General features: G+C 53.3%; 1 protein-coding gene across 1 annotated transcript; it reads right to left on the bottom strand.

Moving 5' to 3' along the window:
• Positions 1–4,249: 4,249 nt before the first annotated feature.
• GRIN1 (glutamate ionotropic receptor NMDA type subunit 1) lies at positions 4,250–22,564 on the bottom strand (the record flags this gene model as incomplete). The annotated part of the gene is made up of 6 exons (XM_078624609.1): positions 4,250–4,424; positions 5,200–5,321; positions 7,354–7,454; positions 12,519–12,584; positions 21,611–21,787; positions 22,430–22,564. Coding segments are annotated over 6 exons (776 nt in total), but the record flags the coding sequence as incomplete, so codon positions are not given.
• Between the last annotated feature and the right edge of the window lie 577 nt (positions 22,565–23,141).

The raw sequence follows: 23,141 nt of genomic DNA on the forward strand, positions 1-23,141 counted from the left end.
AGTTGGGGGCGACGTTTGCCGCACGCTGACACCTGGGAATGGTGCCGAGGGGAAAAGGCGGGACGGGGGAGCAGTGTGAGAGGATGGTGATGGTGATGAGGGATGATAGATGGGATGACGCTGGGAGGGGGGAGCTTGGGGCGACGATTGCCGACGATGATGACCGGATGATGCTGAGGGGAGCAGGAGGGGAGCAGGGCGAGAGATGTGAGGTGATGGAGGATGATGATGATGGAGCAGGAGGGGGAGCAGGGGGAGAGGATGGTGATGATGATGGAGGATGATGATGATGGAGCAGGAGGGGGAGCAGGGGAGAGGATGGTGATGCTGATCGGAGGATGATGATGATGGAGCAGGAGGGGGAGCAGGGGAGAGGATGGTGATGATGATGGAGGATGATGATGATGGAGCAGGAGGGGGGAGCAGGGGAGAGGATGGTGATGATGATGGAGGATGATGATGATGGAGCAGGAGGGGGAGCAGGGGAGAGGATGGTGATGATGATGGAGGATGATGATGATGGAGCAGGAGGGGAGCAGGGGAGAGGATGGTGATGATGATGGAGGATGATGATGATGGAGCAGGAGGGGGAGCAGGGGAGAGGATGGTGATGATGATGGAGGATGATGATGATGGAGCAGGAGGGGGAGCAGGGGAGAGGATGGTGATGATGATGGAGGATGATGATGATGGAGCAGGAGGGGGAGCAGGGGAGAGGATGGTGATGATGATATGATGGAGGATGATGATGATGGAACGGGAGGGAGGATGGTGATGATGGAGGGGGAGCAGGGATAGGAGGATGGTGATGATGATGGAGGAGGGGGAGCAGGGGAGGAGGATGGTGATGGTGATGGTGATGGAGGAGGAGGAGCAGGGGAGAGGATGGTGATGATGGAGGGGAGCAGGGGAGAGGATGGTGATGATGATGGAGGAGGAGGAGCAGGGGAGGAGGATGGTGATGGTGATGATGATGGAGGAGGGGGAGCAGGGGAGGAGGATGGTGATGGTGATGGTGATGGAGGATGATGATGATGGAGGGGGAGGGAGGATGGTGATGATGGAGGGGGAGCAGGGATAGGAGGATGGTGATGATGATGGAGGAGGGGGAGCAGGGGAGGAGGATGGTGATGGTGATGGTGATGGAGGAGGAGGAGCAGGGGAGAGGATGGTGATGATGGAGGGGGAGCAGGGGAGAGGATGGTGATGATGATGGAGGAGGAGGAGCAGGGGAGAGGATGGTGATGGTGATGATGATGGAGGAGGGGGAGCAGGGGAGGAGGATGGTGATGGTGATGATGATGGAGGATGATGATGATGGAGGGGGAGGGAGGATGGTGATGATGGAGGGGGAGCAGGGATAGGAGGATGGTGATGATGATGGAGGAGGAGGGGGAGCAGGGGAGAGGATGGTGATGATGATGGTGATGGAGGAGGAGGAGCAGGGGAGGAGGATGGTGATGGTGATGATGATGGAGGAGGGGGAGCAGGGGAGGAGGATGGTGATGGTGATGGTGATGGAGGAGGGGGAGCAGGGGAGGAGGATGGTGATGGTGATGATGATGGAGGAGGGGGAGCAGGGGAGGAGGATGGTGATGGTGATGATGATGGAGGAGGGGGAGCAGGGGAGGAGGATGGTGATGGTGATGATGATGGAGGAGGGGGAGCAGGGGAGGAGGATGGTGATGGTGATGATGATGGAGGAGGGGGAGCAGGGGAGGAGGATGGTGATGGTGATGGTGATGGTGATGGAGGAGGGGGAGCAGGGGAGGAGGATGGTGATGGTGATGATGATGGAGGAGGGGGAGCAGGGGAGGAGGATGGTGATGGTGATGATGATGGAGGAGGAGGAGCAGGGGAGAGGATGGTGATGATGGAGGGGGAGCAGGGGAGAGGATGGTGATGATGATGGTGATGGAGGAGGAGGAGCAGGGGGAGAGGATGTTGATGATGGAGGGGGAGCAGGGGGAGAGGATGGTGATGATGATGGAGGAGGAGGAGCAGGGGAGGAGGATGGTGATGGTGATGATGATGGAGGAGGGGGAGCAGGGGAGAGGATGGTGATGATGGAGGGGGAGCAGGGGAGGATGATGGTGATGGTGATGATGGAGGAGGATGATGATGGAGCAGGAGGGGGAGCAGGGGAGGAGGATGGTGATGGTGATGGTGATGGAGGAGGAGGAGCAGGGGAGGAGGATGGTGATGGTGATGGTGATGGAGGAGGGGGAGCAGGGGAGGAGGATGGTGATGGTGATGGTGATGGAGGAGGAGGAGCAGGGGAGGAGGATGGTGATGGTGATGGAGGAGGAGGAGCAGGGGAGGAGGATGGTGATGGTGATGGTGATGGAGGAGGAGGAGCAGGGGAGGAGGATGGTGATGGTGATGATGATGGAGGAGGGGGAGCAGGGGAGGAGGATGGTGATGGTGATGGTGATGGAGGAGGAGGAGCAGGGGAGGAGGATGGTGATGGTGATGGTGATGGAGGAGGAGGAGCAGGGGAGGAGGATGGTGATGGTGATGATGATGGAGGAGGGGGAGCAGGGGAGGATGATGGTGATGGTGATGGTGATGGAGGAGGAGGAGCAGGGGAGGAGGATGGTGATGGTGATGGTGATGGAGGAGGAGGAGCAGGGGAGGAGGATGGTGATGGTGATGGTGATGGAGGAGGAGGAGCAGGGGAGGAGGATGGTGATGGTGATGGTGATGGAGGAGGAGGAGCAGGGGAGGAGGATGGTGATGGTGATGATGATGGAGGAGGAGGAGCAGGGGAGGAGGATGGTGATGGTGATGATGATGGAGGAGGGGGAGCAGGGGAGGAGGATGGTGATGGTGATGGTGATGATGGAGGGGGAGCAGGGGAGGAGGATGGTGATGGTGATGGTGATGGAGGAGGAGGAGCAGGGGAGGAGGATGGTGATGGTGATGATGATGGAGGAGGGGGAGCAGGGGAGGAGGATGGTGATGGTGATGGTGATGATGGAGGGGGAGCAGGGGAGGAGGATGGTGATGGTGATGGTGATGGAGAAGGAGGAGCAGGGGAGGAGGATGGTGATGGTGATGATGATGGAGGAGGGGGAGCAGGGGAGGAGGATGGTGATGGTGATGGTGATGATGGAGGGGGAGCAGGGGAGGAGGATGGTGATGGTGATGGTGATGGAGGAGGAGGAGCAGGGGAGAGGATGGTGATGATGGAGGGGGAGCAGGGGAGGATGATGGTGATGGTGATGATGGAGGAGGATGATGATGGAGCAGGAGGGGGAGCAGGGGAGAGGATGGTGATGATGGAGGGGGAGCAGGGAGGATGATGGTGATGGTGATGATGGAGGAGGATGATGATGGAGCAGGAGGGGGAGCAGGGGAGAGGATGGTGATGATGGAGGAGGAGGAGCAGGGGAGAGGATGGTGATGGAGGGGGGGGCAGGGGAGGAGGAGGATGATGATGATGGAGGGGGAGCAGGAGAGATGAGGTGGAGGATGGAGGAGCAGCAAGGAGTTGGTTGGTGGTGGTGATGGCCATCGGAGGAGGGAAGTGGAGGGAGTGGAGGGAGTGGAGGGAATGGAGGGAGTGGAGGGGAGGGGATGGAGGGAGTGGAGGGAGGGAGTGGAGGGAGTGGAGGGAGTGGAGGGGAGGGAGTGGAGGGAGTGGATGTATGGAGGGAGGGGAGGGAGGGAGGGAGTGGAGGGAGTGGATGGAGGGAGTGGAGGGAGTGGAGGGGAGGGGATGGAGGGAGTGGAGGGAGTGGAGGGGAGGGAGTGGAGGGAGTGGATGTATGGAGGGAGGGGAGGGAGGGAGGGAGTGGAGGGAGTGGATGGAGGGAGTGGAGGGAGTGGAGGGGAGGGGATGGAGGGAGTGGAGGGAGTGGAGGGGAGGGAGTGGAGGGAGTGGATGTATGGAGGGAGGGAGGGAGGGAGGGAGTGGAGGAGTGGATGGAGGGAGTGGAGTGGAGGGAATGGAGGGAGTGGAGGAGTGGAGGTGAGGGAGCGAGGGAGCAAGGGAGCGAGGAGGCGAGTGGAGGGAGTGGAGTGGATGGGGGGAGCAAATGGAGAGAGGGATGGAGTGAGTGGAGGGAGGGAGCGGACTTGAGTGGAGAGAAGTTGAAGTTGAGTGAAGTTGGGTGGACTTGAGTTGAGCGTAGCGTAGCGAGCCGAGCCGATTGCAGTTGAGCTTTCGGGATGAAGTTTGGAGTTGGAGTCAGAGATCCCCGGGGGGGGGGGGTGGGAGGCTGGGTGAGCGAGGCCCTTGGCTCACCGGTTGAGCGTGAGTCCTCCCTTCCACACGGCCGTGTTGCCCACACAGCCCCGCGGGGGCTCGCTCACGTTCTCTCGCTCCGTCGCTTCCTTGATGGAGTGCGCGAGCAGCGCCACCGCGTCGCGGATGTGCGCGCTCTCGTTGGAGCCGTGCTGCAGCTGCAGGCCCAGCAACCCTGGTGGACGGGGCGGGGGGGGGGAGTCAAGATTGTAGAGGTGGAGTCAAGATTATGGAGGGGGAGGGGGATCAAGATTATAGAAGGGGGATCAAGATTGTAGAGGGGGAGGGGAAGGGGGGATCAAGATTATGGAGGGGGATCAAGATTATAGAGGGGGGATCAAGATTATGGAGGGGGAGGGGAAGGGGGGATCAAGATTATGGAGGGGGAGGGGGATCAAGATTATAGAGGGGGGATCAAGATTATGGAGGGGGAGGGGAAGGGGGGATCAATATTATGTGGGTGCGTATGTGTATGTGTGGGTGTGTTTGTGGGTGTGTGTGTGGGTGTGGGGTGTGTGTGGGCGTGTGTGTGTGTGGATGGGTGTGTGTGGGTGTGTGTGGGTGTGTGTGTGTGGTGTGTGTGTGTGGATGGGTGTGTGTGGGTGGGTGTGGGGTGTGTGTGAGCGTGTGTGTGTGTGGATGGGTGTGTGTGGGTGTGTGTGGGTGTGTGGGTGTGTGTGTGTGGATGTGTGTGTGTGGATGTGTGTGTGTAGATGCATGCGTGTGTGGGTGTGTGTGTGTGTGTATGTGCGTGTGTCTGTGGTTGTGTGTGTGGGTGTGTGTGTGTGGGCGTGTGTGTGTGTGTGTGGGCGTGTGTGTGTGTGGGCGTGTGTGTGTGGGTGCGTGTGCGTGAATGCGTGCGTGTGCGTGCGTGCGTGCGCGCGTGTGCACGCGCGTGCGTGGTTGTGTGCGTGCGTGTATGCGCGTGCGCGTGTGTGTGTGTGTGTCACCTTCGGGCGCGTTGACCAGTGCGGCGGGTGAGACCTCCCTCTCGCCCACGAGCCACACGTAGCCGCTGCCAGTCATGTTGAGGAGCGCCGCATCACGGTAAACCGTCGACGCATCCTCGGCCCTGCAAAACGCGGCCGCTTGAGCCTCGGAAGAAGAACTGAACCGCGAATAATTCTCGATTGAAAGCTTCTTTCGTGACTGCAGGGATTCATCTTCTTGGTTCATTCGGTAAAGTCACGTAGAATGGAAATAATAAAATAATAAAAATAAAACATGAACAAATAATTCTCGCGACGTTTCGGCCACAACGCAAGCAGCCGTCCTCAGGTGAAGAACAGGTCTAAATTTCGATTTAAAGCTTTCGTGACTGCAGGGATTCATCTTCTTGGTTCTTTCGGTAAAGTCGCGTAGAATGGAAATAATAAAATAATAAAACATGATAAAAATAATTCTCACGACGTTTCGGACACAACGCAAGCAGCCGTCCTCAGGTGAAGACCAGCGTCTGAAATGTTTTATTATTTTTATTATGTTGTATTTTTATTATTTTATTATTTCCACTCTACGTGACTTTACCGAAAGAACCAAGAAGACGCGACTAACTCTTTAATCTCGGTCACTTTCGGGAAAGTGACGTAGGTGGAAAATAAAATAAGAATAATAATTAAATAAATTTTGAATAATAAAATCAGATACAAATAATAAAATAATGATAAAAACATTTCAATGAAAGCAAAAAACTCACGACGTTTCGATCGCAACACAAGCGGTCTTCATCAGGACGCTTGTGTTGCGATGGAAACGTCGTGGGTTTTTTGCTTTTATTTTTATATTTTTATTTTATTTTATTATTTTCTTTTATTTTCTGTTTACGTGACTTGAATGTGAATTATGCATTCCTGTAGTCGCGAAAGTTTTACGTCAAAATTTTGCGACTTTAGCATTTCGTATTTCCTGCCCTCCGTGTAATGCCCACCGAGTTGCTATTATGCGCAGTGCTGGATTAAGGTAGTACGGGGCCTCTAGCACATGTTATAAAGGGGCCCTAAATAAAATTTAAAACGTAAATATTAAAACATAAAAAATGTACTTGCATAGTAAAGTAATTTGTATTTTATCATTTGCAAGGAGGAGAAACCACAGACGAGCTGAAAGGCAGCAGCAGCAGCATCAGCATCAGCAGCAGCAACAGCAACAGCAGCAGCATCAGCATCAGCAGCAGCAACAGCAGCAGCAGCAACAGCAACAGCAGCAGCAGCCACGCGGTGGTGAGGAGGAGCCGGCGCTGCCAACAGCTTCCCAAGCTCTGCCGTCCTCTATGCATTAAGGTGTCACCGGCCAATGAATGAGCGTCTACACGGAGAAGACCCCCACCCCTTCCCCCCCCCGTACAGACAAAATGGGCGCAGTCCACATTTTGGCCCCAGAGCAGAGGTCGCAACCGGGTACCCGATACCCGTGCCCTACCCGAAACCCGGCTACCCGTACCCGGCTGGGTACGGGTACCCGTTTGCGACCCTGGTGCGGCCGGGTACAGGTACGGGTAGGCCGTGAGTCACTGGTGAGTAACCGTGATTGTCACTCATTTCCCAACGTCTTGTCTCTTCTCACAATTCAAGTTCCTAGAATCAACCCACCCGCGCCTGCAACATGGCTTCATCCTACAGGTCGCAATCAGGTACCCGATACCCGTACCCTACCCGTACCCGGCCGGGTACGGGTAGGGTACGGGTACGGCCGGGTACGGGTACGAGTACCCGTTTGCGACCCTGGTGCGGCCGGGTACGGGTACGGGTAAGGAATCAAAACCCCTTTGCAACCTCTGCCCCAGAGCCAGGAAGAAGACTGCTCCTGCTCGACACCCACCCGCGGGAAAGGGGAAACCATCGCAACCCCGTCTGTGCGTGATCCACCAGCCCCACCGCGTCCGCGGTTGCTGGATGAGATGCGGCCACGTGCATGGCTACGTCCACGCGTCCTCTGACACCCACCGACTCAGCGAGCGACGACGCTGGTGGCGTTGTTATTTTTTTGGGGGGGGGGGGCGGCGGTTTGGGGCGGGGGCTGGCGAGAAGTTTGGTGACGTCTAAGTCTCATGATGCGGTGGTGGCGGCGGCGGTGGTGATGTGGGTGACGCAGGTGATAGTCCTCACTCGGCCACCAGCAGAATGACCCTTGCCTCCACCTCCCGCGCCTCGCTCAGAAGTAACGTGACGTTCTTCGATCCGGGCGGGAACAGAATGGTCTTCTCCGTCTGGGAATGAGAACAGCGCTCAGCCGAGTTCCACGTTCCCCACACCCTGGTCCCAGCACCTTGAAATCCGTGATTCCACCTGCCCCTGGTCTCTGGCTTCGCGTCTCCTGAATCGAATAGATTCATTGATCAATATCCACGCTCAAAGCTCCACGGCTCCCCGCTTTCGGGAGTCAAAGCATCTGTGCCTTAGACGCTCCTGGACGAGGAGAATAAGGGGTATTCCGCTGCACGTATTGAAACCGTGGGTGTACGTTGTAATAAAATAGGCCCGTGTCTCCGAATTAATTATTGCCTCACGATAAACAAAGGTCATCTTTGGGGACCCACAGGCTGTGTGGCTCAGCGGTTGTTGTACCTGGACAATCTGGGGTTCTGGAGAACGATAACTCTGAGATTCTATGACTTGGGCACTTGGAGATTACGGAAACTCTCAAAACAGTGTGACCTTGATTTTTTTTTAGAGACTCATAGATTCTAGAAACTTGCAGTATCGACTTAACCCAGAGATACCGGGAGTCAGATGCTGAAGGGATCAAGGGACACTTGGGGATTCGGAGATACTGGAAGCAAGATACCCATGGACTCAAAAGACACTTTCAGGAGGGTCTGAACTTCACTTTTTTGTCGACACACGGGAGATGCTTTCGCGAGGCACAGTCCATCGCCATCCCTTATTTTTAACCAAATGATCACCCTCGAGATTGATTATCCTTGATAATTCAAACCACAGTCAAACCAAAGTCAATAGTTTGAATGAACTAACTATAACTATTTCAAACTAACTCATTAACTATTAAGGCTCCATTGCCCGGTAGTCATGAAGAAATGTATCAAGTGGCGACTTTGGGCCTTGCTACCGTGTGCCCCAAGATGGCTGCCGCTGACCAATCAGTGTGGCATGTGCGGTGCAGCTTGTATGTCTCCGTGCGCCAATCGGTGCATCCGTTACTAGAATTCCGCTGCGATCGCCACTGCTATTCTGAAAAGGAACACCAGTTTCCCGATCATGGTCGAACAACCCGCGTTTAAATCCCGTTAGGGGAGACGACGGGGGAAGGGGGGTAAAGTGAAAAGCCGTCGCGACAACTGACCAAGTTATGACCTCTCTGCCTTCTACATTGCGAGTCTAAAGTGCTCTATGCATGGCACCACCCAGGCCACAGGACTATCATCAATACCCCCAGCAGAATCACCGGATACCTGGTGTCAAGAAACCAACCTCTCGACTGGCGTGCTGCGTTGCTCAATGGTGAGCCACGACCTTGAGCTCACCACCGCTCTATGCAGACTCGGATCATTTATCGCAAGGGTCACCCATGAAGCAATGCCTTCTGTTTCAACTCCTCCTATGAAATGCCACGTGGCATGAAGGCAAAATGGCGGCCCTTTGGGAATGCACAAAACATGCCGCAGGTGGCGCTATACAGGCGGTAGATAAAAATGGCCGCCAGTATAGGGCGAGGGTTGCCAATGGTGGCGTAGCTATCGAGTGTGCAGGCAGTGCAACTCCACCAGGGCCTGTGGATGGGAGAGACACAAACGCCGGGTAATTTTCACATCTCTCTCTCTCACCTGGCCAAAAAATATATAACTCGAGGCCAATCGACCAAATGTGTTGAACTAGAGTCAAACATTCGTAAAACATCAAAAGTGCCCGCATATTCTAGTGTTCCCCATGAGTGACAGTTTCAGATGTGCTCTACCCAACATTTAACATTGATAACATAGGCATTGCTTTTCAGGTGACTGTCATGATGCCAACACAATCGTAACAACAATCATAATACACAGTATGCCATTACGCTGTGCTCGCGTACGCGTGTGACATGCATCAGCGGCCACCTGGGGTCACCTGTGAGCATGCGGGATCACCCGGGGGTCAAGATCGAGGTGACCTCGCGCGAAGGGGAGGGTGACCCCTTCAGTGACCCCAGGGTGGGTGGGTTTAGGGGTGTGGGGGAGGGGAGAGAGTGTTGGTGAGGGGGGGGGTAGGGGTTACCCGGCCTCTCTCTTAATAGTATTTACAAAGGTGTCTCAGCAGGGAATTCAAAAACCAAAAAACCATATTTAAAACAACGAAATCATCCACATATTTATGAAAAATAAATATGTTGCCGCGTTAACGGAAATCAACCGGTATTGTGCTCAAAGTTGCGACGTGGGGGGTAGGTGGTGAGAGGGAGTTCGGGGGGATTGAGGGCGGAAGAGGGATATCAGGCTTTATAAGGCAGGCAATCGCCACATACCTCTGCGAAGACCTGCGCGTCATTCAAATGAGATAATGCGAGCAAAAATATAAAAAAAATAAAAAGTAACATTATCTGGCTCTCTCGGCTCCCTAAGCCCCCATCTCGCGGCGACGCCACCACGCTTCGGCCAAGCTTAAAGCAGCCAGGCATCTGCATTGCCCTTCAAGTGGAAGTTGGAATTGTTGTGCAGTCGGGTCCCTGAGCACCTGGTCTCAAACCTCCATCTCCTGTCCATCCTGTGACCATGAGAACAGCTGCTGGTGTCTTCATCGTCTTCATCGTCAACATCAGCATAATGCACGGGCATAATATGACTTTGAAACCTCCCCCCCCCCACCTCCTACGCATTCCACAAGTAATGACTAATCTCATGTCTGTATTTTACTTAAATATGCTAAATTCCTCTGTTGATATGCAAATTCCTTTGTCAAGGCGCCCCTTCCCCCCTCAAAACCGAGCTTAAATATACGCTGCCAAGCTTGGTGGTGCCCATTCAGACGCTGTCTTTCCGACAGACCTGTTCTTCACCTGAGGACGGCTGCTTGCGTTGTTGCCGAAACGTCGTGATAATTGTTTTATTATGTTTTATTTTTATTATTTCCCTTCTACGTGACATTACCGAAAGAACCAAGAACATCAACATCATCCTATCCCCTCCCCAATTCCAAACAGCCGTCCCCTCATTCCCGTCACTTGTAGCCAACTCCTCAAGGCAATAACGTCACCAAAAACGAACCTCAAAAGATATTGAATGATAAACGCAGGAGGTGTTAAGATGTGCAAACGCCAAATGGATACCTCTGGCAAGGCATCGATTCTGTACGAGACAAACATTTCTGGCAAACGAAACTAAATGCAAACTATTATTGAAACTGTTTGCCCACGCCAGAGACAGCATGTCTTTGCCTCACCAGTGATGACAATGCAAACAGATTCTAGATTTGAAGCTTTCGTGACTGCAAGGATTCATACTCTTGGTTTTTCGGTAAAGTCACGTAGGTAAAAAAATCAAAATTAAATAAAAATTGATAAAAGTGAAATATTTTATTTAAAAAATAAAAATGTAATAAAAATTAATAAAAGTAAAATATTTTATATTTAAATTAAAATTAATAAAAGTAAAATATTTTATTTTACTTTTATTAATTTTTACCTACGTGACTTTACCGAAAAAACCTAAGAATAACAATGCAAACACATCACACACGTATGTGTGGTTAGTGCAGAATTGGTGCCTTGTTATAAGAGTGTATCTGGTGTGTGAGCATCGTAACACCGCATGCATTTATGCTGGAAAGAGTAAAAGTCGTATTTGTTCATTCAATATCTTCATACTGGCGAAATGGTATCATCAAACCTCAAAGAGTAGCAGGGTATGATAACCCTAAACCTTCTATAGCTCATCTTCTTGGTTCTTTCGGTAAAGTCACGTAGGATGGAAATAATAAAATAATAAAAAATAAAACATAATAAAATAATTCTCACGACGTTTCGGCCACAACGCAAGCAGCCGTCCTCAGGTGGAGAACAGGTCTGTCGAGAAGACTGTCTGTGTGGCCGAAACGTCGTGAGAATTGTATTTTATTATGTTTTATTTTTATTATTTTATTATTTCCATCCTACGTGACTTTACCGAAAGAACCAAGAAGATGAATCCCTGCAGTCACGGAATAAGCTTTAAATCGGACCTTCTGTAGCTCACCAACTGGTCTGTCTGCTGCTTGCACAACCCCATTTTCCCTGGTGGGTCTAGTGGTTAGAATTCGGCATTTTTTACCTCCGTGTTCTGGGGTTGGTTTATTAATGCCGGACTGTCTTCTAAATCTGTTTTTGTTATCTCCTGCAATCCTCGATGTTTCCGATTCCCTGGAAAGCAGACTCGTCAGAAAATGGCATTGACATCCTCTGCATGTAGCAGGAAAACATGCCTCTGCACCCAAATACAGCATGGCTGTGACGCTCTGTTCTCTGGTTTTCATTGTGATTGAGGTTTGCTCAGTCCCCTGTTCCTCCATTATTAAGTGGTGCACTCTGCAGGGGAGGGGAAAAGTTGTAGACCCAGCTAACAAGCTCGAGGTACCGACTCCACCTGCTAACCTAAAGACCACGATGCTTAAACGTAATTTGGATGATTTTTTTTCGAGACCAAATATCTCACTTCCAGGCAGATTCTCCTGCAGATGATATGTAAATCAGTTTTGTCCACGGGAGAAAATCGGAGTGTCCCGAGAAACGCAACACATGGGCAGGAGGCAACACTCAAATTCTGCCTCTTTCTGTGCTACAGTCTCCAGCGGGCACCTCTTCACTGGCTCATCCATGGGGTTCGGGCTGTCTAACACACACAGTACGACTGCGCATTTCCACGCGGCCCATCAACACCCCCCCCTCTCTCTTCCTTTCCTAAACCTCCTCTCTGTTGACTAACCCCCCCCCCCCCCGCCCGCCCCAACCTCCTCTGCTTCCCCGACCGTCCTTAGGCAAGCGTCGTGGCTCAATCCGCAAGATGGGTGCTTTTCTGGGGGGGGGAGGAGGGGGGGGGGAGAGGCTTAGGGTGGTAGTTAACGCTTACCAGGAAAGAACTGAAGTAAAGGAACGAAAAAAATATAGACTCCGCAAGAAAAGAAACGGAAGAAAAACATCACCGAAATCAAGAAAACCAACACCACAAATCGAGGATGCTTCCAGGGGTTTCGCCGGCCGGGAGGGCCCCTTTAAAAGAAAGTCCCCCACGGCCAAACGCGTGCACACGGTAGGGGGCATGCCGTTTCGAAAGGGGGGGCCACTCGCTCGCCGGAGCGGTAAGAGGTACCTTGGGTCCCGGCTCGTTGTCGGGTAAAAGGTTGTCGTAGCTCTCATAGCTCTTGAGATATTTACTCTGACGGCACGACAGGGTTGGGTTGGGGGGGAGGAGGAGGAGGAGGGGGACGTCACGAGATCAAATGGCATGGCCGCGCACGAAGTGGGGGGGTGGGGGGGGTTGGAGACACATGGAGACACACACACAGCGTCTGAAATCGTGGAGCAGTGTGCACTCGCGTGGCTCAAGTTGGGTTTAGGGTGGGGGGGGTAGGTGGGGGGTTACAGGTGGGTGAGGTTAGGTGCGTGGGTGGGTGGGTGGGTTGGGTGGGGAGGGAGTGGTGGAGCAAGGTGTGGCTGGGTGGGGCATCGGTGTGGGTCGCTAGGGTGTTGACTAGTGGGATGTAACCGAGGGTGTAGTGGAGTGGGGGTATGGGTAGGTAAGGTTGCGTGAGTTGGTGGGGGGATGGTTGTATAGAGCATAGGTAAGGTGTGTTTGAGGAGGGTATGGGTGTGGGTCGCTAGGGTGTTGACTAGTGGGATGTAACCGAGGGTGTAGTGGAGTGGGGGTATGGGTGGGTAAGGTTGCGTGAGTTGGTGGGGGGATGGTTGTATAGAGCATAGGTAAGGTGTGTTTGGGGAGGGTATGGGTGTGGATTGCTAGGGTGTTGCGTGGTGGGATGTAGCTGGAGGTTTAGTTGAGTGGGAGTATGGGTGGGTAAGGTTGCGTGGGTGGGGGGATGATTGTATAGAGCATAGGTAAGGTGTGTTTGGGGAGGGTATGGGTGTGGATTGCTAGGGTGTTGCAAGGTGGGATGTAGCTGGAGGTTTAGTTGAGTGGGAGTATGGGTGGGTAAGGTTGTGTGGGTGGGGGGATGATTGTATAGAGCATAGGTAAGGTGTGTTTGGGGAGGGTATGGGTGTGGATTGCTAGGGTGTTGCAAGGTGGGATGTAGCTGGAGGTTTAGTTGAGTGGGAGTATGGGTGGGTAAGGTTGTGTGGGTGGGGGGATGATTGTATAGAGCATAGGTAAGGTGTGTTTGGGGAGGGTATGGGTGTGGATTGCTAGGGTCTTGCAAGGTGGGATGTAGCTGGAGGTTTAGTTGAGTGGGAGTATGGGTGGGTAAGGTTGTGTGGGTGGGGGAGATGGTTGTTTCGCGTGTAGGTAAGGTGTTGTTGGGTAGGATATAGATGTGGTTTGGTAGGGTGTGCTTCGGTAGGGTGTTGTTCGGCTGGATACAGATGGGGTGTGGTTATATAGGGTGTGGGTTGAGTCACTGGGTAGGGTACGCTTGGGTTCAGTGTACATGGTGGTGTCTTTCGGTTGGGTGTGGAAGCATGTTGGGTGTATTGTGTCGGGTGGGGCATGGTTCAGTCGGAGGAAGTTGGGTGGGACACGATGGCTGGGTTTAGTGGGTTGTGTTTCAGTTGGGGGTGTGATTGAATAACACGTCGGCGCATTTAGTATGGTTGGAATGAGCTTGATTTGATATGGACTGAGACCAGGTGTTGCGGAATTAGGTTCTGGAATCAAGTGACAGAAATCGGTCAGATGTGGCTGGGCGGTTGAGTGGGGACGTGCTCAAACAGCGTTCATGAATGGACGATGGGATTACGAATCATTCAAACCTCAAGACCGTGACCTTTCCAACCTCACCCAAGCAGGCGATGGGCGGGCTGAGTGTTCTGTGCCGTGGTGTAAAATGGAAATCGACAGCACATGTACAACACGGAACTCGTGGTGGGAACCAGTGGCTGAGTCATGCTTCACACAGCTGGGGTGAGGACCAGGCGCATATCTTTCGGTACACAGTCCAGACTTGTAGTGCAAAGGCTAGGTGCCTAATTCGTGCATTGGTGAAAAGAATCAAAGAGTAAATAAAAAATGTTCAGCCAAGTACGTTTTGCCAGATTCACATTTTACCTCTTTTTTTCCACTGCACAGCTTTGGACAATGCCGGGGCCGTGCCGAGCCAGCCTGGCACCCGTGTTGTTTTTTTTCCACTGCAGAAGCCGGGCCGTGCCGCTGATGTCAAACGCCCAATGAATGGCTTGGTTCCGGCTCAACGGGCAGTGGAAAAAGAACACCCGTACCTTGAGGGCCTGGTACTGGCTCAGATGTGCCAGTGAGAAGATGGAAATTCAGTTTTTGTTCTCAGCTCTGGGGCAAAGGATTTTCTCATTTCTGCTTAAAACAAAAATGCCTCCAGACTGATAAGCAGATGCTTGTTTTCTGCCTCGGGAAGCCACCTATCCTGATTCTCCCAGGAATTAGGTTCTGATTTTGTGTGAGCTAACCTGGTAAACAGCTAAGTGTCACCAGGTCATTAAAAGCCCCGTTTCTTTCCCGTATTAAAATTCGCCGGCGCAGCTCCAAAGGTTTGGAATGCGTTGCCCTTGCTAATGAGACAATCGCAAACGTTAGCTATATTTAAGTCTGTCTGGAAAATCACCACTTACAACAGGCCTTTGTTGTTTACCTTACGGGCGAACACAGGTCATCGAAAACACCATTTGGACGAATTGCGGCTGAACATTTTGACGTCCATGTCGGTGGCGAACTGCCCCCCTTTCCGCCAACACGTAAATCAGGCACCAAGGGTCCGATCGTGAGGAGCAAGTTGGTCTGGGAGATCACCCCCCCAAACATCCAGGTAGAGAGATCCAGGCTCGGGAGACAAGGGGCAGAGTTTGGGACAGGCAGGCGACTGATGCGGATGGTTCAGGGCCTTTAAAGTTTCGATTTAAAGCTTTCGTGACTGCAGGGATTCATCTTCTTGGTTCTTTCGGTAAAGTCACGTAGAAGGGAAATAATAAAATAATAAAAAATTAACATCATAAAATAACTAAGTGGTGGACGTCACCACCACTTAGTGAGAATTATTTTATTATGTTTTATTTTTAGAATTTTATTATTTCCCTTCTACGTGATTTTACCAAAAGAACCAAGAAGCCTTTAAAGTTGTTGTGAATTCTTCGGGGCTCATTATTCCACAACTTGGGTGTGCAGATGTCTAGCGGTCAGATACATTGCGACGTTGTGCGCCTGTTGGGGATTAACGATTCATTTTACAAAGGTAGAAATAGTACAAGGTGCTTAAAAAAATGTTTAGCACTTATATGGGACTATCGTTTTTAATGGCAAAATAACGGATAATAGACTGTAACATGATAACAAATGTATGTTAATGGATTCAAAAAGAGTCTCCATTTGTTCGCCATCATTGTCAACACGTGCCTGGAATCTTTTCGAGGTGGTCTCCAAAGCACGGAGGAGCATTTCTCGTGGTATTGTTAGCACATTCTCAGGAGTGTTCAAACAATTTTGGTAAGCACCCTGTATTTCAGCCGTGTGAGTCGCAGTTTGGCATAGTTAACGTGTTTAACGGTGTGGGTTGAGGTGCGTAAGAGGTGGGTTGTGGCCCATTGGGTGTGTGTGTGGGGGTGGGGGTTAGTAGGGTGTTTGGTTTTTCGTGGTTTAGCGGTAATTAATTGAAGGTGGTGGAGGGGTTACCAGCCCCTCGCACCCTTCCAGAGCCCTCTTTGGCCGCTGTGGTGGCTATATGGGGATTGACCAATAGAAATTGGCCATCTCCCCAGTTCCACTACTCACCACAGCGTTACCGTCCGGCACCAACCAGGAGGTAGTGACTAATCCCATATCTGCATTTGCCATAAATATGCTAAATTCCTATTGATATGCAAATTCATTAACCAAAGTGCCCCTTCCCCCCTTCAACCCAGCTTAAATATACGCTGCCAAGCCTGGTGGTGCCCATTCAGACGCTGTCTTTCCGACAGACCTGTTCTTCACCTGAGGACGGCTGCTTGCGTTGTGGCCGAAACGTCGTGAGAATTGCATTTTATCATGTTTTAATTTTATTATTTTATTATTTCCCTTCTACGTGACGACTTTACCGAAAGAACCAAGGAGAGGTAGGGGGTTGATCTGCCTGGCACAAGTGCCATGGTGACGTCACCACCACTTAGTGGCGAATGGCGGTTGTTGTGTTGTTGGGTTAATAGGTTTTATGATTTCACCGCAATTTGAGGGTTGTGCGTGGGGGGGGGGGGGTCAATGCCGGCGACACAGGCTCATGGCGGTCATGGCAGATGAGTCAGGAGCCAGGCCTTTTACAAGTACGAGCATCATGGGGCAATTGCTCATGGTGGAGGGGAGGAGTGAAGATTCATGGGAGGGCAGAGGTCAATGACGGGGTCAGGTTCATGACCCCGGGGATCGGCGCAGAGGTGCGAAGGTTTTGGCTTTGTGAGTTTCGCAAACATTTTGGGAAGGCAAAAAAACGATTATGTCAGGGCGGACGGGCATAGTGGGTTCAGTTCTTGAACTGGGTGGTTTCGGGGGAAAGGAGGGAGGGAGGGTGGGTGGGTGGAGGAAGGAGGAAGGAGGAGGAGGGAAGGATGTGCGAGGAATTGATATCATTGGTTATAATTTGTCATTTTCGAAGACGTGGGTGGAGAGAAACACACAAAAAAGAACCACGCAGGGCACACGAACGCACGTCAACACGTGACTAAGAGGCGGAAGGGGGCAGCTCACCGTCTTCTGCAGTCGGCCCAGAGAAGGGGAGAGTGGGAGGCAACGGAGAACGCAATGCAAGACAACTCGTGGGAAACGTCAACACAGAGAGAGAGAGAGAGACACACACAGACGCACAAGGCGGCACGCTGTCTGGGAACCACGTGGTGTACACACGCGCCCACCCCCCCCCCTCCCGTTCATCACAATGGGGTGCAGCTATGGCAGAGGTCGCAAACGGGTTTTTGATTCCTTACCCGTACCCGGCTGCACCAGGGTCGCAAACGGGTACCCGTACCCGTACCCGGCCGGGTACGGGTAGGGTTGGGAGGGGTTTGGGAGGTGTTTGGGGTTTGGGGGGGTTGGAAGGCTGGGGGGGTTGGGGGCGTTGGGGGTGGGGGGCTGATGGGTTGGGGGTGTTGGGGGGGGGGGTGTTGGGGGGGGGGGGTGTTGGGGGTGGGGGGCTGATGGGTTGGGGGCGTTGGGGGTGGGGGGCTGATGGGTTGGGGGTGTTGGGGGGGGGGTGTTGGGGGGGGGGGGCAACAACCTAAGCAAAGACAAAGATCCCCCGTGTAGCCTTCACAAAAGTTGTGTGGAAGGCCGGCAACCACTCCCGGCCGCCTTTGTATACCTCCAGCGGCGACGTTTATTAACACACCACACACCACCGCCACCGCAACCACCACGCACTCATTTGAGGCCGAGTCGACCTAAAGGGAGGGCCCCCGCGAGCGGGGATCGAACGCCCCGGGTCCGATCCCCGTGGGGTTCGCAAGCGGCGGTCGCTAACCGCGGCGCCACCGCTCCCCTCCACCCGAACTAAACGAACGAATCACGAAACCAACTCGTGGCCACGCTCGGAGGTCGGTCGCTTGGTCGATGTCCTCGCCATGGTGGAGGAGGTTGGTGGAGGTGGAGGTTGGTGGAGGTGGGTGGAGGTGGGTGGAGCAGGTGGACGTTCGAACGTTCTGAATGTGGAGCAAACTCCCACAGCAAGCCCCCACAACAACCCCACCCTGACCCCCACCCCTGACCCCACCCCTGACCCCAACCCTGACCCTCACCCTGACCCCCACCCTGACCCCCAACCTGACCCCCACCCTGACCCCCACCCTGACCCCCATCCTGACCCCCACCTTGACCCCCAACCTGACCCCCACCCTGACCCCCACCCTGACCCCCATCCTGACCCCCACCTTGACCCCCAACCTGACCCCCATCCTGACCCCCACCCTGACCCCACGCTGACCCCCACCCTGACCCCCACCCTGACCCCCATCCTGACCCCCACCTTGACCCCGAACCTGACCCCCATCCTGACCCCCACCCTGACCCCACGCTGACCCCCAACCTGACCCCCACCCCTGACCCCCACCCTGACCCCACCCCTAACCCCCACCCTGACCCCCAACCTGACCCCCACCCTGACCCCCACCCCTAACCCCACACCAAAGACAAAGATCCCCCGTGTAGCCTGTAACAGACTATAGAGGCAAGTGCTGTTAGCGAGCAGCACCTATGAAGGCTACCGGCACTGTGGCACACGAGGGGGTGGGTGGCCAGCACCACGCCCGACCGCCTTTGTCTCCCCAGTGGCGATGTTTACTACACACACCGCACCAGGTAACTCATTTGAGGCTGAGTCGACCTAGGGGAGGCCCAGGACCGGTTCAGATCATCGTCAACCGGTGGTGTCGGCTGTGAGCGGGAATCGAACCCGGGCCGCCGGGTTCGTAGCGCTAAGGGGCCGTCCATAAATGACGTCACGCGATTTTGGACAATTTTTGACCCCCCCCCCCCGCCCCCATCGTCACACGACGTCACAAAAAGTCAGACCCCCCCCCCCTCAAATATGACGTCACAAAGCTCTGCCCCCCCAAAAAAAATACAAAACATGCTTAAAATCGCTTTAAACTATTGTTATTGTAGTGCGTATTTAATGTGGCGCTGTCTACTTAATTAAAGTCTATTTAATTAAGTAGAATGTGTTGTCTATATTTATTTATGATGTGACGTCACATTTCTCAACCACCCCCCCACCCTCGTCACACATCGTCACAAATGCCTGACCCCGGCCCCCACCCCCCCTAGGTGCGTGACGTCATTTACGGACGGCCCCTATCCGCTACACTACCCGCTACACTACCCGCTACACTACCCGCTACACTACTCGCTACACTACCAGCTACACTACCGCTCCCATCCCCACTAACCGCTACACTACTCGCTACACTACTCGCTACACTAACCGCTACACTACCCGCTACACTACTTGCTACACTACTCGCTACACTAACCGCTACACTACCCGCTACACTACCTGCTACACTACTCGCTACACTAACCGCTACACTACTCGCTACACTACTCGCTACACTAACCGCTACACTAACCGCTACACTACCCGCTACACTACCTGCTACACTACTCGCTACACTAACCGCTATACTACCAGTTACACTACCTGCTACACTACTCGCTACACTACTCGCTACACTACTCGCTACACTAACCGCTACACTACCTGCTACACTACTCGCTACACTAACCGCTACACTACTCGCTACACTACTCGCTACATTAACCGCTACACTAACCGCTACACTACTCGCTACACTAACCACTACACTAACTGCTACACTACTCGCTACACTACTCGCTACACTACCTGCTACACTAACCGCTACACTACCTGCTACACTACTCGCTACACTAACCGCTACACTAACGCTACACTACCTGCTACACTAACCGCTACACTACCTGCTACACTACTCGCTACACTAACCGCTACACTACCTGCTACACTAACCGCTACACTACCTGCTACACTACTCGCTACACTAACCGCTACACTAACGCTACACTACCAGCTACACTACTCGCTACACTACCCGCTACACTACCTGCTACACTACTCGCTACACTAACCGCTACACTACTCGCTACTATAACCGCTACACTACTCGCTACACTACCCGCTACACTACCTGCTACACTACTCGCTACACTACCTGCTACACTACCCGCTACACTACTCGCTACACTACCTGCTACACTAACCGCTACACTACCCGCTACACTAACCGCTACACTACTCGCTACACTAACCACTACACTACTCGCTACACTACCTGCTACACTACTCGCTACACTACTCGCTACACTACTCGCTACACTACCTGCTACACTACTCGCTACACTAACTGCTACACTAACCGCTACACTACCGCTCTCCACCCCCACTAACCGCTACACTACCCGCTACACTACTCGCTACACTACCTGCTACACTAACCGCTACACTAACCGCTACACTAACCGCTACACTACTCGCTACACTACTCGCTACACTACCTGCTACACTACCGCTCCCACCCCCACTAACCGCTACACTAACCGCTACACTACCCGCTACACTACTCGCTACACTACTCGCTACACTACTCGCTACACTACCTGCTACACTACTCGCTACACTACTCGCTACACTACCTGCTACACTACTCACTACACTAACCGCTACACTAACCGCTACACTAACCACTACACTACCTGCTACACTACTCGCTAAACTACTCGCTACACTACTCGCTACACTACCTGCTACACTACTCGCTACACTAACCGCTACACTACTCGCTACACTACTCGCTACACTACTCGCTACACTACCTGCTACACTACTCGCTACACTAACCGCTACACTAACCGCTACACTACCTGCTACACTACTCGCTACACTAACCGCTACACTACCTGCTACACTAACCGCTACACTAACCGCTACACTACCGCTCTCCACCCCCACTACCCGCTACACTACTCGCTACACTAACCGCTACACTACTCGCTACACTACTCGCTACACTACCTGCTACACTACTCGCTACACTAACCGCTACACTAACCGCTACACTACTTGCTACACTACTCGCTACACTACCTGCTACACTACTCGCTACACTAACCGCTACACTACTCGCTACACTAACCGCTACACTACTCGCTACACTACTCGCTACACTACCTGCTACACTACTCGCTACACTAACCGCTACACTAACCGCTACACTACCTGCTACACTACTCGCTACACTACCTGCTACACTACTCGCTACACTAACCGCTACACTACTCGCTACACTAACCGCTACACTAACCGCTACACTACCCGCTACACTACTCGCTACACTAACCGCTACACTACCGCTCTCCACCCCCACTACCCGCTACACTACTCGCTACACTACCTGCTACACTACTCGCTACACTACTCGCTACACTACCTGCTACACTACCTGCTACACTACCTGCTACACTACTCGCTACACTAACCGCTACACTACTCGCTACACTACTCGCTACACTACCCGCTACACTACTCGCTACACTACCTGCCACACTACTCGCTACACTAACCGCTACACTACCCGCTACACTACCGCTCCCCATCCCCACCACCACCTCCACCACCACCCCCACCACAACCTCCACCACAACCACCACCACCACAACCACCACCACCACAACAACCACCACCACCACCACCGAGAGGAGCTCACTTTGATCTCCTCCTCTTCGAGGAGTTTCTCGAGGCGCTTCTGCACGGCGCGTCCCTCGTGATCGTCGCTGACGATGAGGACGATGTGGCCCCACTTGAAGTGCTCGATGAGGTCGAACCACACCAGGGCCTGGTGCGAGTACGGCGGCACCGTGCGCAGGTAGGACAGGTGGATACTCTGCGGGGAGAGGGGGAGTGAAGGAGTGGAGGAGGAGATGATGATGGTGGTGATGGTGGTGGTGGTGATAGAGGGGAGAGACAGGAGGAGTGGTGGAGGAGAGGTGGAGAGGTGGAGGAGGAGGAGCGGTGGAGGAGGAGGAGATGATGATGGTGGTGATGGTGGTGGTGGTGATAGAGGGGAGAGACAGGAGGAGTGGTGGAGGAGAGGTGGAGAGGTGGAGGAGGAGGAGCGGTGGAGGAGGAGATGATGATGGTGGTGGTGGTGGTGATGGTGGTGATAGAGGGGAGAGGCAGGAGGAGGAGTGGTTGTTAGTGTGGTGATGCACCACCACCCCCACCACCACCACAACCACCACCACAACCACCACCCACCCCCACCACCCCCACCAATTACACCACCACTACCCCGACCACCACTCACCCCCCACCACCACCCTCACCACCACCCCCCACCCCCCACCACCCCACTACCACCACCCTCACCACCACCACCACCACCACCCCCACCACCACCACCACCCCCGCCACCACCACCACCCCCACCCTCACCCCCACCCTCACCACCCTCACCACCACCACCACCCCCCTCACCACCACCCCCCACACCCCCCCCCCCACCCTCACCACCCCCACCCCGCACCTTGTCCGAGTAGATGGAGAGGCGGTTGCTGAGTCCAATCACAGGGATGCGGTAGAAGCCAGCGGTGTAGGAAACGGGGGTGGGGTTCATGTGCTCGTGTGGGTGGGGCGGGTGGCTCACCAGGATCGCGTGAACCTTTCGCGTGGACAACGCAGAGAGGGGGAGAGGCAGAGAGAGAGAGGGGGGGAGGCGGAAACGAATAGTCGTTCAATCTCGATTTGAAGCTTTTCCATAATTATCTGGTTCTATCGGTAAAGTCACGTGGGTATAAAATAAAAGAGAAATTAATCGAGACGTTTCGATCGCAACACAAGCAATCATCGCCAGGTGGGAAAACCACAGCGAGAAAATGTTTTTTTTTTGCTGAAGTTTTTTTTTTGCTGAAATTTTTTTTTGTTCAACTTATTTGTTTTGTTGCTGAATTTATTTCGTTTGCTGAAGTTTTTTTTTCTTGGTGAATTTTTTTTTTTGCTGAATTTTTGTCTCCCTCGTGGGGCAGTTTGCTACGCACCGCACCAGGTACTCATTTGAGGCTGAGTCGACCTAGGGGAGGAGGCCCAGGACCGGTTCAGATCATTGTCAGCGGTGTTGGCCGTGAGCGGGAATCCAACTCGGTTCGCTGGGTTCGTAGTGTGGCGCGCTGACCGCTACACTACCGCTCCGCCCACACACACACAGACACACACACAGACACACACACACAGACAGAGAC

The sequence above is a fragment of the Lampetra planeri genome, unplaced genomic scaffold, assembly GCF_965212315.1.
Source record: "Lampetra planeri unplaced genomic scaffold, kcLamPlan1.2.h2 scaffold_861, whole genome shotgun sequence".
Taxonomy (NCBI): Eukaryota; Metazoa; Chordata; class Hyperoartia; order Petromyzontiformes; family Petromyzontidae; genus Lampetra; species Lampetra planeri.